Here is a 10,547-nt window from a genome sequence, read left to right on the forward strand (position 1 = left end):
GATCGATCGCTCGCCGACGCGACGCCCTCCTCCTCCCACCCCATCCGACGCGTCTCATCCCCTCCCTCCCCGCCCCCCCACCACCACGCTATCCCCTCCACAGGATGGCCTCCACGATGACCTCCTCCCTCGTCTCCACGAAGCTCGCCGCGAAGACGAGCGGCGTCGCGACCGACACCCGTCGCGCGCGCGCCGCGGTCGTCGTCCGCGCGGCCGCGAAGCAGGGCAAGCCGAAGGTGCTCACGAAGGCTGCGGACCTGCGCCTCATCGGCAAGGCGGTCACCGCCGCGGAGGAGCTCGGCCTGATCGGCATCGCGGACGGGATCGACCTCGCGGGGATCGAGAAGGCTGGGCTCCTGAGCAAAGGGCAGGCGCTCATCTACGATCGCGGCGCGCCGGGAAAGATCTCCACGCTCGGATTCCTCCTCGCCGCGGCGGGCGCGGGGGCGGTGTACGTAATTCCCGACGACGGCGCGGCGTCGATCGCGGCGCAGGTCGTCCTCGCGAGCGCGTGCGCGGTCGGGTTCGGCGCGGCGTTGACCGGCTCGTCGCTCCTTCGCAAGCTCCAGAACTGAGCGGCGGCGGCGGCGGCGACGGCTCCCGCGCGCCCGGAAAAGAACGGAGGATGCACAGCTGTGGTCGCGTAGAGAGAAGACGTCGCCGTTTCTATCGATCGTTCGTTTCGTTTCGTTCGCTACAGCTACTCAGTCGCCACGCGGCCGTCCTCTTCCTCTCCTCCGTCGACGCACACCTCCCCCCCCGCGTCGTACCACCGCCCCGCTACCGGGACGTACGGCCCCGCGCGGCCGCCGTCGAACAGCGTCCGCGTCGTCGCCGCCGTCGGCTCCTTACTCCGAAACGCAGTGAAGTGCAGATGCGGCTCCGGGGAGAACCCGACGCCGCCGCTCTCGCAGAGTTTATCCCCCCTCTTCACCCTATCGCCGACCTTCACGCGCGCGCTGTTCGCCTTGATGTGCACGTACTCCACGAACAGAGGGTCGGCGTCGGCGTTCCCGTCGTCGTCGTCGCATCGCAGCATGACGCTGTTCCACTTGTACAGGTTCCTTGTCGCCACCCCCGTCAGCGTGTTCTCCTGAACGACCTCCTCCACGACCCCGTCCCTCACCGCTAGAACGTCGCAGCCCTCGTCGCAGCGGAAGTCGATCGCGTGCTGGTTCCCCGCGAAAAAGTGCGTCAGGTGCCCGCCCTCGCCTTGCGTGCACAGATACGGCGCGCGGTCGGCGCCGAGAGGAAAGCCGCACAGCGATCGATGCGCGTCGTCGGGCGCGGGATGCGCGCGCCAGTCCTGGACGTCGGACTCGATCTCCGAGCGCATTGGGTCGCTCAGCGTCGCCGCGTGCAGCATGACCATGGGAGGGATCTTCAGGATGAACGTCACGCACGCGCGCGTCGCGCCGTCGTTGTCGACGGCGGCGCCGGCGGGGAACGGCGCGCCGTCCGCGTCGAGGACCGCGCCGTCGTACACGGTGACGTAGAAGACGCGGTGCGACTCCGACGCGTTCACGACCGTCAACACGCCGTCGTCCGGGTCCACCGCGAGGTCCGGGAACGTCGTCCCGGGCGGGTAGTCCCGGAGGCGGACGCGCTCGGCGCCGAGCGCCCACGGCGGAGGACGCAGCGACGATGCCGCGCCCGCGCCGCCCTCGGGGACGTGCGCGATGACGCATCCGGGGCCGGCGTCGCGGACGAAGTTGTGCGGACGCGGGGGCGACGGAGGCGCGGGGGCGTCGTTCCCGCTCCCGCCGCCGCGGTCGCCGCCGCGGCTCTTCCCCTCGCGCGCCCTCTTGCTCTTGCCCTTGTGTCCCATCGAGCGAGTCGACGACGGCGCGCGGCGTCGACTGACGTTCGCCGCGAGCGGAGCGAATCTCGTCGTCAAGGCATTTTTGCGACTGGCCATACATTTTCATCGGTCAATTGAAAGGGGACACGATCAAATGTTGAAACTGAGGGATGGGTGAAAAAACACCTGAAAGAAACCTAAAGAACCACAACCCTCAAACCCTCTTCCAGCCACGTCGTCGCGCAGAGCCCGGCGCGCAGATGGCGACGACGGCAGCGGCCGCGCTCGCGCCCCCGCGGCGGGATGGCACGCCGCGCGCGTCGTCGTCGTCTTCGTCGCGCGGGCGCGTCGGCGCTCGCGCGCGCGCGCGGCCACATCGGCGACGCCGCGGCGTCGTCGCGCGCGCGCTCCAAGAGATGGTCGCGGAGGAGGAGGAGGACGAGGACGACGACGACGACGACGAGGCGCGACGCGAGCCGACCGCGGAGGAGCTCGACGCGGAAGCGCGCGAGCTCCTGCAGTGGCCGGAGCTCTCGTCGCAGGTCCGGTCGTTCACCGCGACCGTGCTCGGCTTCCGCGCGTGCACGCCGTTCCTCCCTCTCGGCGCGTCGCCCGCGATCTCCGCGCGATGGCTCTCCGAGACGACCGCGTGCGTCGCCGCGTGCGACGCCGGCGCGCTCCCCACGAGCGCGTTCGAGGGCACGAAGGACGTCCGCGCGTTCATTCGCGGCGCCGCGAGCGGGAAGACGCTCAGCGGCGCGTCGTTGGCGGACATCGCGTCGACGATGACCGCGGCGGCGCGCGTGTGGGCCTCCGTCGAGTCGCTCGTCGCGACAACCTCGGACGCCGACGCGGCGGCGGCGGCGTTCGCGCCGCTCGTCTCGCTCGCGTCGCCGCTCGCGTCGACGCCTCGAGACGTCGAGACGGAGATACGCCGATGCGTCGCGGTCCCGGGCGGGAACGTGCTCGACGACGCGTCCGACGCGCTGCGCGCCATCAGGGACGCGCGGAGAGACGCCGAGCGCGAGCTGCGCGAGCTGCTGCGGGAGACGGCGGATTACATGGCGCGGAAAAACTTCGCGGAGCGCGCGCAGATCGTCACGCGGCTGAACCGCGAGTGCATCCCGATCAAGGCTGGCGCGCAGAGCGAGATGGAGGGGGTCATCTTGGGCGCGTCCGGGAGCGGGCAGACGGTGTTTAAGGAGCCCGCGGGCGCGGTGCCGTTGAATAACGCCATCGCGGAGTTGAACGCGAAGGAGGACGCGGAGATTGAGCGCGTCTTGCGGACGCTCACCGCGCTCGTGCTCGGCGCGGACGACGGCGAGGGGTTGACGGAGGCCGTGGAGGCGCTCGGCGCGGTGGACGCGACGCGCGCGAAGGCGAAGCACGCGGCGTGGCTCGACGCGTCGCCGGTGAAGGTGGTGGGAGGGACCGACGGCGACGGCGACGACGACGACGACGGCGGCGGCGGCGGGGGGTGCGTGCGGCTGCCCGGGGCGAGGCACCCGCTGCTGCTGCAGCGCACGCTGCCGAAGCTCCCGCGCGGCGGGACGATCGGCGCGAGCGAGAGCACAGAAGGATGGGACGGCGAGGGCGAGGGCGACGACGACGACGACGAGGGCGAGGGCGAGGACGACGACGGCGAAGAGGATGAAAAGCCGTCGACGTCGTCGGCTTCGTCCGTCGTCCCCATCGACTTCGTCGTCCCCCCTCGCACCTCCCTCGTCGCCATCACCGGCCCGAACACCGGCGGAAAGACCGCGTCGCTGAAGCTATTAGGCTTGTGCCTTCTCATGGCGCGCGCGGGGTTACACCTCCCCGTCGCGCGCGGCGCCGCGGGCGCCGACGCGAGAGTGCCGTGGACGAAAACCGTCCTCGCGGATCTCGGCGACGCGCAGTCGCTCGACCTCGAAGGCGGCCTCTCCACGTTCAGCGCGCACTTGCGACGATTACAGCGCATCCTCCGCGCGTCGAGGGACGATACCGACGCGAAGCGATACACCGTGGTGTTGCTGGACGAGCCCGGGGGCGGGACGGACCCGGCGGAGGGCGCCGCGCTCGCCTCGGCCGTGCTTCGCGCGTCGGCGGACGCGTGCCGGCTCGTCGTCGCGACGTCGCACTACGACGAGGTCAAAGCGCTCGCGGGCGGCGACGGCGGCGACGGCGGGATGGTCGGCGCCGCGAACGCGGCGGTCGAGTTCGACGCCGCGACGCTGCGACCGACGTATCGGTTGTTGTGGGGCGCGTCCGGGGAGAGCAACGCGCTCGCGATCGCGCGCGGGTTGGGGTTGGACGCCGGCGTCGCGGACCGCGCGGAGAAGCGGTGGCGGCGGCAGCGACGCGCCGCGGGGCTGCGCGGCGACGACGACGACGGCGCCGGCGCTGCCACCGTCACCGCGGTCGACGACGTCAGCGAGCTCGCGAGCGCGCTCGAACGCGAGCGCGCGTCGCAGGAAGAGCGCGCGGCGTCGGCGGCGGCGGCGTTGACGCGCGCGGAGGCGCTCCACGACGACGTCTTCCTCCGCGGCGCGAAGCACTTGCGTCTGCGAGAAGAGATTTGCGTGGAGACCGCGGAGCGACGCGGCGTGGAGGCGATGCGGGACGCGGAGACGACGTTAGCGCTCGCGGAGACGCGCGAGGAGCTCGAGGCGTTCGCGTCGGAGGCGTTGCCGAGAGGGTGGACGTTCGACGCGCGCGGGGAAGCCGTCCCGGGTGAGAAGAATCGCGACGGCGGCGGCGACGGCGACGGCGACGCGGGAGACGGCGCCGACGGCCGAGGATGGACCCCGAAGGTCGGGTCCGTCGTGATCGTGCGAAGGCTCGGCGGCGCGGAGGCGGAGGTGCTCGACGTCGACGAGGGCGCGAGGGAGGTGCTCGTGAAGTTTGGGTCGATCACGACGCGCGTGTTGCTCGCCGAAGTGAGCCGGGTTGCGTAGAAGGGCACTTGGTCTAGCTAATCTACGAAGTCGCCCGCCGTCGCCGCGGGGAGGGACGCGGCGCACGCGTGGGTCCTCGGGGTTGACGCGTCGACTGGTGTGGGCTCCGTGGGACGTCTTGCTTGTTAGACTCACGATTCTTTCATGCGATCTATCGAGTCGCGGCAGGCGGGACGCGTCGACCGCTTTGACTTTGCGCGTTCCTCCGCGCGCGGTTGCACGCCGGGCATCCCCTGGGTTTGTCGCTCTTCGTGCGGCTGTGCATCACCGCCCGCCACTCGTGGCCGCACGTGGCACACTTCCATATCGCCTTGTAGTGCGACGCTCGCATCGCCTCCGTTGGCTTCCTGTCTGGGTCGACGTACTCATCGAGGAGTTTCTTCCCTAGCTCGCCGTTCTTCTCGCACCACGCGACGAAGTTGTTCGTCGAGCTGGCGACTCGGCCCGAGCACGCCGGGCATCCCCTGGGCGTGGATTGTGCGGTTGTTCACCATCGCCCGCCACTCGTAGCCGCACGCCGCGCACTTCCACAGCGCTCTGTAGTGCGACCCCCGCGTCACCTCCGTCGGTCCCCTGTCCGGGTCGACGTACTCCTTCAGGAGTCCTCGCTCAAAGTTCTCCTCGCACCACGTGAGAAAGTTGTTGTCCGGGGTAGCGTGCCTCCCGCGGACGTGCGGTGGCGGGCACGGCGCCGACGCGCGTCGAACCCTCGCGAGTCTGCTCCCCATGCCGCCCATCAGCGCCGGCGTCGCGTGCGGCCGCCATGGCGACGACGCGAGCGCGACGCGTGCCATGGCGCGCGCGCGGAAGTGACGAAGGCGCTGAGATAAACCTCCTCGACGCGGCCGAAGCGGACAGCGGCCGGGACGATCGATTCTCCGCAAATCCGGGCGAAACCTAGTAAGTCTACTGTACGTTCAACACTACACGTACCACGCGCGCGCGCACCCACACGTCACGCCGCGAGCGCCTTCCACTCCCTCAACACCGCGTCGTGCAGCTTCACCCCAGTCCCGTCCCCGGACGGCCCCAACGCGAGCTCCTCCGCGGTCAGCCGCCTCGTCGCTCCGCCGCCGCCGCCGCCGCCGCCGCCGCCGCCGGCGTCCGACGCCGACGCCTCGCCGTCGTCGTCGTCGATCGACCCCGCGCCGGCGCCGCCGCCCGCGCGCTCGCGTCGCCGCGGCCTCAACACGTCGCCCGTGAACGCCTCCAACCACCCGGCCGGGTCCTTATCGATCGGCTCGAGCGTCTCCGCGGAACGGCTCCGGTACTCGAGCGTCGCGACGCCGTCGCTTCGAACGAACGCGGCGAGAAGCAAGTGGTCCCCCGACCACGTCACCGCGCTGAAACACTCGCACGCGGCGCCGCTCGCGCGGAGCTGGTACCCGCCCGCGCGCGCGAACGGCGCGCGCTTCTTCTCACGTTCCCGCTCTCGCTTCGACCCGCCCGGGCGCTCGCCGCGGAGGGCGGCGACCGCCACCGCGAGCGCGTCGCCGGCGAAATGTTCCAACGCCTGCGTGGGTGAAGCGATCGGTCAGTCGAACGTCTTACCGGTCAAACGTTGAAAGGGAAGCGCGGGTGAAGAGTGGCGACGGGAAAAGTCCTTAATAAGGAACGGCGTGCACCACGCGAACGGGGTCGTATGGGAAGCAGTCTCACCGCCGCGGCGACGCGCGCGCCCGCCGTCGGGACCTCAACCTCGTGCGAGATGGTCGCCGGGAGGAGGCTCCACAGCCGGTCGAAGTCCGCGAGCGACGTCGGCGCGGGCGCGAGGAGCTCCGTGAGCGGGACCGCGTACGCGGCGCATCGAAGCGTCGCGCGTCCTTCCGGGCCGTCGTAAATCACGAGCGGGCGAATCGCGACGCGTCCGAATCGAATCACCGCGACGTCGACGGCGACGACGGACTCCTCGTCGCATCCAGCGCCGACGGTTCGTATCGCGTGCCCGGGGACGCGGCCCTCGCGCGGGGGCTGAAGCGTCGCTCGCTCGACCGCGGCGGACGGCGTCCCTAACCTCGCCGCCGCGCTCGACGCGCCGTCCACGAGCGCGCACGCGCCTTCCAGGCCAATCTTGAGCAACCCGGCGAGCGCGGCGGCGGACGCGCCCGCGGCGTTCGGCGCGTTCGACGTCGGCGGCGGGCGGCAGCGGAAGATGACCGTGAGACGTCGCGCGCCGGGGGACGCGACATGCGACGCTTCGACGTACAGCGGGTCCGACGTTCCGCTGAGGGGCACGCGAGCGACGGGCGGGCGGCTCGCGAAGCCGTCGACGACGTCCGCGTGCAGCGCGCGCCACGCCGCGGAGGTCAACGACCAGTCGCTCTCGCTCGACGCGCCGTGCGTTCGACCGCCGCCGTCGGCGAGGTGGGAGAGGAGCAGCGGCGGCGGCGGCGCGGACGGAGGGAAGACGTCCGGCGGCGTCGGCGGCGTCGGCGGCGGCGGACGCGACGGCGGCGTTCGACCGCCGTTCTCGCCCGCCGCCGCGGCGTCCGCGCCCGTTTCCGTCGCCGCCGCGGCGAGCGCGAGCCGCGCGCGCGTCGTCTTCGCGCGCGCGCTCGCGGCGTGCCCGATGTTCTCGACGCCGCCCTCCGTCGAGTTCCCCACGTCCGTCATCAACTTCGCGAGTCCGGGGATCATCGCGGGGCACCGCTGCGCGAGGAGGTCGACGCACGCGAGGCCGGCCATCGCCGCCGCCGCCGCGGACGCCTCGTCTCTCGCTTGCTTCCCGCCGCCTTTCCCGCCCTTCCCGCTGAGCGTCCCCGCGGATCGCTGCTCGCTCGCCGTTTTCTTATCCCAACTCGCTCTGCCGACGCCGCCTCGGAGTAACCCGGCGACTAACCCGGTGACGACCCTCGCGGTCGGACCTCCGGGCGTCCCGACGCTCCCGACCCCCGAGACCGAGGGAGACGCGAAGTCCAAGTGTCTCGACGCGATCCACGCCGCCGCGGCCGCGGCCGCGTCGTCCAGCGTCCCCTTCTCCGCCGCGGCCGCGACCTCTTGCGTCAGCGCGGTGAGCACGCGCTGCGCGGCTTTGTGCGTGCCCTCGGCGTCCGTCGCGCCCGGTCGAGCGTTGACGCACGCTCGCGTCGTCGCGCACAGCCTCGCGAGCAACCGAAACGTCGCGTCCGCGGCGGCTCTTCTTCCGCATAACCCCTGCCACAGCGGCACGGTCCGCAGCGTCGCGGACGCCTCGAGCGCGACTTGTAACCACCCGGAGAGCTCCACGTCGTTTCGAGGTTTGATGCTCAGGATACCCTCCACCGCGGCGACGACGAGTTCTTCGCGGAACTGCGTCTGTTTCATCGCGGCGTTGGCCTCCGCCGCCGCGGCTTTCAGACCGGGAAGACTCGCCTCGACGTCCGCGGTCTCCGCGCGCGCGATCTTTCCGCCGATCGCTTTCCCGTCCTCGTTCGTCCACGACGCGATCTGTCGCTGCGCGTTTTGAACCGCCGCGGTCGCCGCCGCCGCCGCGCGTTTCGGCGTCTGATCTTCGTCCATGTACACCGCGAGAATTTCCCCGAGCGGGGACATGACGATGATCGCCTCCGGGTGCGTGCGCATCCGCGCGTGCGTCAAGAGCGCGATCGCGAGGACCGCGACGCGGAGGTCCGGGCGGTCGCAGAGGCCCAAGCGCACGCGGTTCACGAGCGCGCGAATCGCGGGAAGGGGTTGATGAATCGGCATCGTCGGCAACGCCGTGGCGATGGCGAACGCGACGGCGGCTTTGGACACCGGCGCGACCGCGTCCGCGCCGTCGCTGGGGCGCCATTTCGGGAGGCGCAACGCGTCGCTCGCGGATTGTTTCGACATCGAGTACGTCGCCTCCGCGAGCGCGTCCGCGCGCTGCTCCGCGGCGGACCGCGCCGGCGCCGTCGGCGCGGCGGCGGCGGCTTTTTTTCTCCCAAAGAGCCCGCGCGCGGCTTTCCCCGCCTTCGCCGCGGTCTCCGCGGCGGCGCTCGCGCCGCTCGGGACGTCGAAGTTAAACCCCGCGCCGATCGGACCCCTCGGCGTCGGCCGGATGTCTTCCATCGCGACCGCGGCGTCGTTGACCTGCGGCGTCTGCGGCCGGTCGAACGCGGCGAACAACGCCGCGCACCCCGCGGACGCCCAATCCAACGGCTGCGCGTGTTTCGGAAGCGACCCGGACAGCGATAGCATCCCGAACCCGCACGCGAGCGCGCACGTCCCTCCGGTGCTGTACCCGCCGCACTGCGACACTTCCACGAGCGCGCGGCGCATGAGGCTTTCGCCCGCGGCGTTCGCCGCCTTCATCGCGATCGCGCGGAGCTTCTCGAGATCCTCCACGAGCGCGGCTTGCGCGCCGGCGACGGGGAGCGCCGCGCACCCGGCGTCGCGTAACCGCATTAAAACGTTCACCTTCGACGCGTTATCATCCTCCGCGAGCGCGCCGTCCTCGCCGTCGCCGCCGACCGGGTCGTCGATCGTCCGCGGTTTCGGCGGCGGCGCCGCGCGGAGCGCCGCGCACGCCGGCGCCGTCGCGACGGCGGCGGCGACGCCGCGCCACTCCAACGACAACGCGTTCGCCCGCGCCGTCACCGCGTCCGCTCGCGTCAGCACGTGCACGCACGCTTCAAACCGCAGCGCGGCGAGAAGCGGGCACGCGGCGCCGGTCGGGTCGTCCCCAGTCGCGCTCGTCGCCGCGCCGCGCGCGATTCCGCCGTCGCCGTCGGACGCGGCGCCGCGCCACCGCGCTTCGTCCGTCGCGCCGCCGCCGCTGTAGTACCCGAACCTGCTCGGGTCCGGCGCGTGCAGCGCGAATAATCGCGGCAACACCGGGTGGCACCCGTCGAGCGCGGGGCCGATCAGCAGCGCGACCGCGTTCAGCGCGGAGATTTGCACGCGCGGCGACGGCGGCGGCTGGTCGTCCGCGCCCGAGCACGCGCCGACGACGCGGCGCCAGAGCGACTGCGCGAATCGCGCGCCGTCGCTGTACGCGCCCGTCGCGTCCGAGCCGTACGGCGCGACGCCGACGAGGGCGTCCAGCGCGGTCGCGCGGGAGAGGCAGCGGCCGATCGCGGCGATCGCGGCCGCGCGCGCGGCGTCGGGGACGAAGAACCGCCCGGCGACCGCGGCGGCGGGGCTCGTCGCGTCGGAGTCATCATTCGCCGGCGGCGCCGGCCCCGCGGCTTCTCCGCCCTTGACGTAGCGCTCCACGAGCTCTCTGTCCGCCCACACGATCGACGCCGCGAGCCGAGGCGGCGCGTGCATGAGAAGGCGCAGATGCGCTTCGAGGCTCTCGTCCGCGGTCGCGGGGAGCGGGCCCGCCGGGCCCGGGCCGCCCGCGCCCGCGGCTTCCAGCGCGCGCATGTCGGTTTCGAAATTTCGCCGTCGCGAGATGCCCTGCCGGATCGTGAACGCGAGCCCCGCCTCGTCCTCCGCGACGACGTTCGCGTGCCCGACGACGTCCACCGCGAGCCTCAGCTGCGACGCCGTGCTGTTGTTCTTCGCGAGGAGGACGTGCCGGCATATCGGCCCGACGAGGTGGTCGGCGCGGTAGCCCTCTCGCTGTTGCGCGCGGAGGACGGTCGCGAGCGCGGTCTCCTTGCGCGCGGCGATGACGACCGCGTTGCGCTTCGGCATAGCCTGCGCGCCCTTCCCGGGGATTAGGATCGGGTCCGTGCTCCCGGTGATGTCGTTGAGGATCTCCGCCTCGTCGAACTCCGTCGCCATCGCGCCCGTCGACGAAGAGATGACCCTCGGGCGCGTGAGGTGTGAGGTGCCCGCGTGAGGTGCTCGAGATTATTTGCTCCGATTGCTCCGATTGCTCCAGACAGGATCTCGCGCGACGC

The 10,547-nt window shown here is 71.9% G+C and overlaps 5 protein-coding genes across 5 annotated transcripts; 2 read left to right on the forward strand and 3 right to left on the reverse strand.

Annotated features, from left to right (window-relative positions):
• Nucleotides 1-104: 104 nt before the first annotated feature.
• MICPUCDRAFT_50626 (uncharacterized protein) lies at nucleotides 105-575 on the forward strand (the record flags this gene model as incomplete). Its single annotated transcript, XM_003055112.1, has 1 exon — nucleotides 105-575. The coding sequence occupies one exon, from the start codon at nucleotides 105-107 to the stop codon at nucleotides 573-575; it is 471 nt and encodes a 156-aa protein (XP_003055158.1).
• Nucleotides 576-700: 125 nt separating this feature from the next.
• On the reverse strand, nucleotides 701-1,918 carry MICPUCDRAFT_50627 (uncharacterized protein; the record flags this gene model as incomplete). The annotated part of the gene is made up of 1 exon (XM_003055647.1): nucleotides 701-1,918. One exon carries the CDS (start codon nucleotides 1,916-1,918, stop codon nucleotides 701-703), a length of 1,218 nt encoding a protein of 405 aa, XP_003055693.1.
• Nucleotides 1,919-2,217: 299 nt separating this feature from the next.
• Nucleotides 2,218-4,737, forward strand: MICPUCDRAFT_50628 (uncharacterized protein; the record flags this gene model as incomplete). Its single annotated transcript, XM_003055113.1, has 1 exon — nucleotides 2,218-4,737. One exon carries the CDS (start codon nucleotides 2,218-2,220, stop codon nucleotides 4,735-4,737), a length of 2,520 nt encoding a protein of 839 aa, XP_003055159.1.
• Nucleotides 4,738-5,102: 365 nt separating this feature from the next.
• MICPUCDRAFT_50629 (uncharacterized protein) lies at nucleotides 5,103-5,531 on the reverse strand (the record flags this gene model as incomplete). The annotated part of the gene is made up of 1 exon (XM_003055648.1): nucleotides 5,103-5,531. One exon carries the CDS (start codon nucleotides 5,529-5,531, stop codon nucleotides 5,103-5,105), a length of 429 nt encoding a protein of 142 aa, XP_003055694.1.
• A 161-nt stretch (nucleotides 5,532-5,692) lies between these two features.
• Nucleotides 5,693-10,511, reverse strand: MICPUCDRAFT_50630 (uncharacterized protein; the record flags this gene model as incomplete). Its single annotated transcript, XM_003055649.1, has 2 exons — nucleotides 6,397-10,511; nucleotides 5,693-6,250 (listed from the first exon to the last, which is right to left on the reverse strand). The coding sequence occupies exons 1-2, from the start codon at nucleotides 10,426-10,428 to the stop codon at nucleotides 5,693-5,695; spliced, it is 4,590 nt and encodes a 1,529-aa protein (XP_003055695.1). The 5' UTR covers nucleotides 10,429-10,511.
• Nucleotides 10,512-10,547: the final 36 nt, after the last annotated feature.

This window comes from Micromonas pusilla, assembly GCF_000151265.4.
Source record: "Micromonas pusilla CCMP1545 genomic scaffold MICPUCscaffold_1, whole genome shotgun sequence".
Lineage (NCBI taxonomy): Eukaryota > Viridiplantae > Chlorophyta > Mamiellophyceae > Mamiellales > Mamiellaceae > Micromonas > Micromonas pusilla.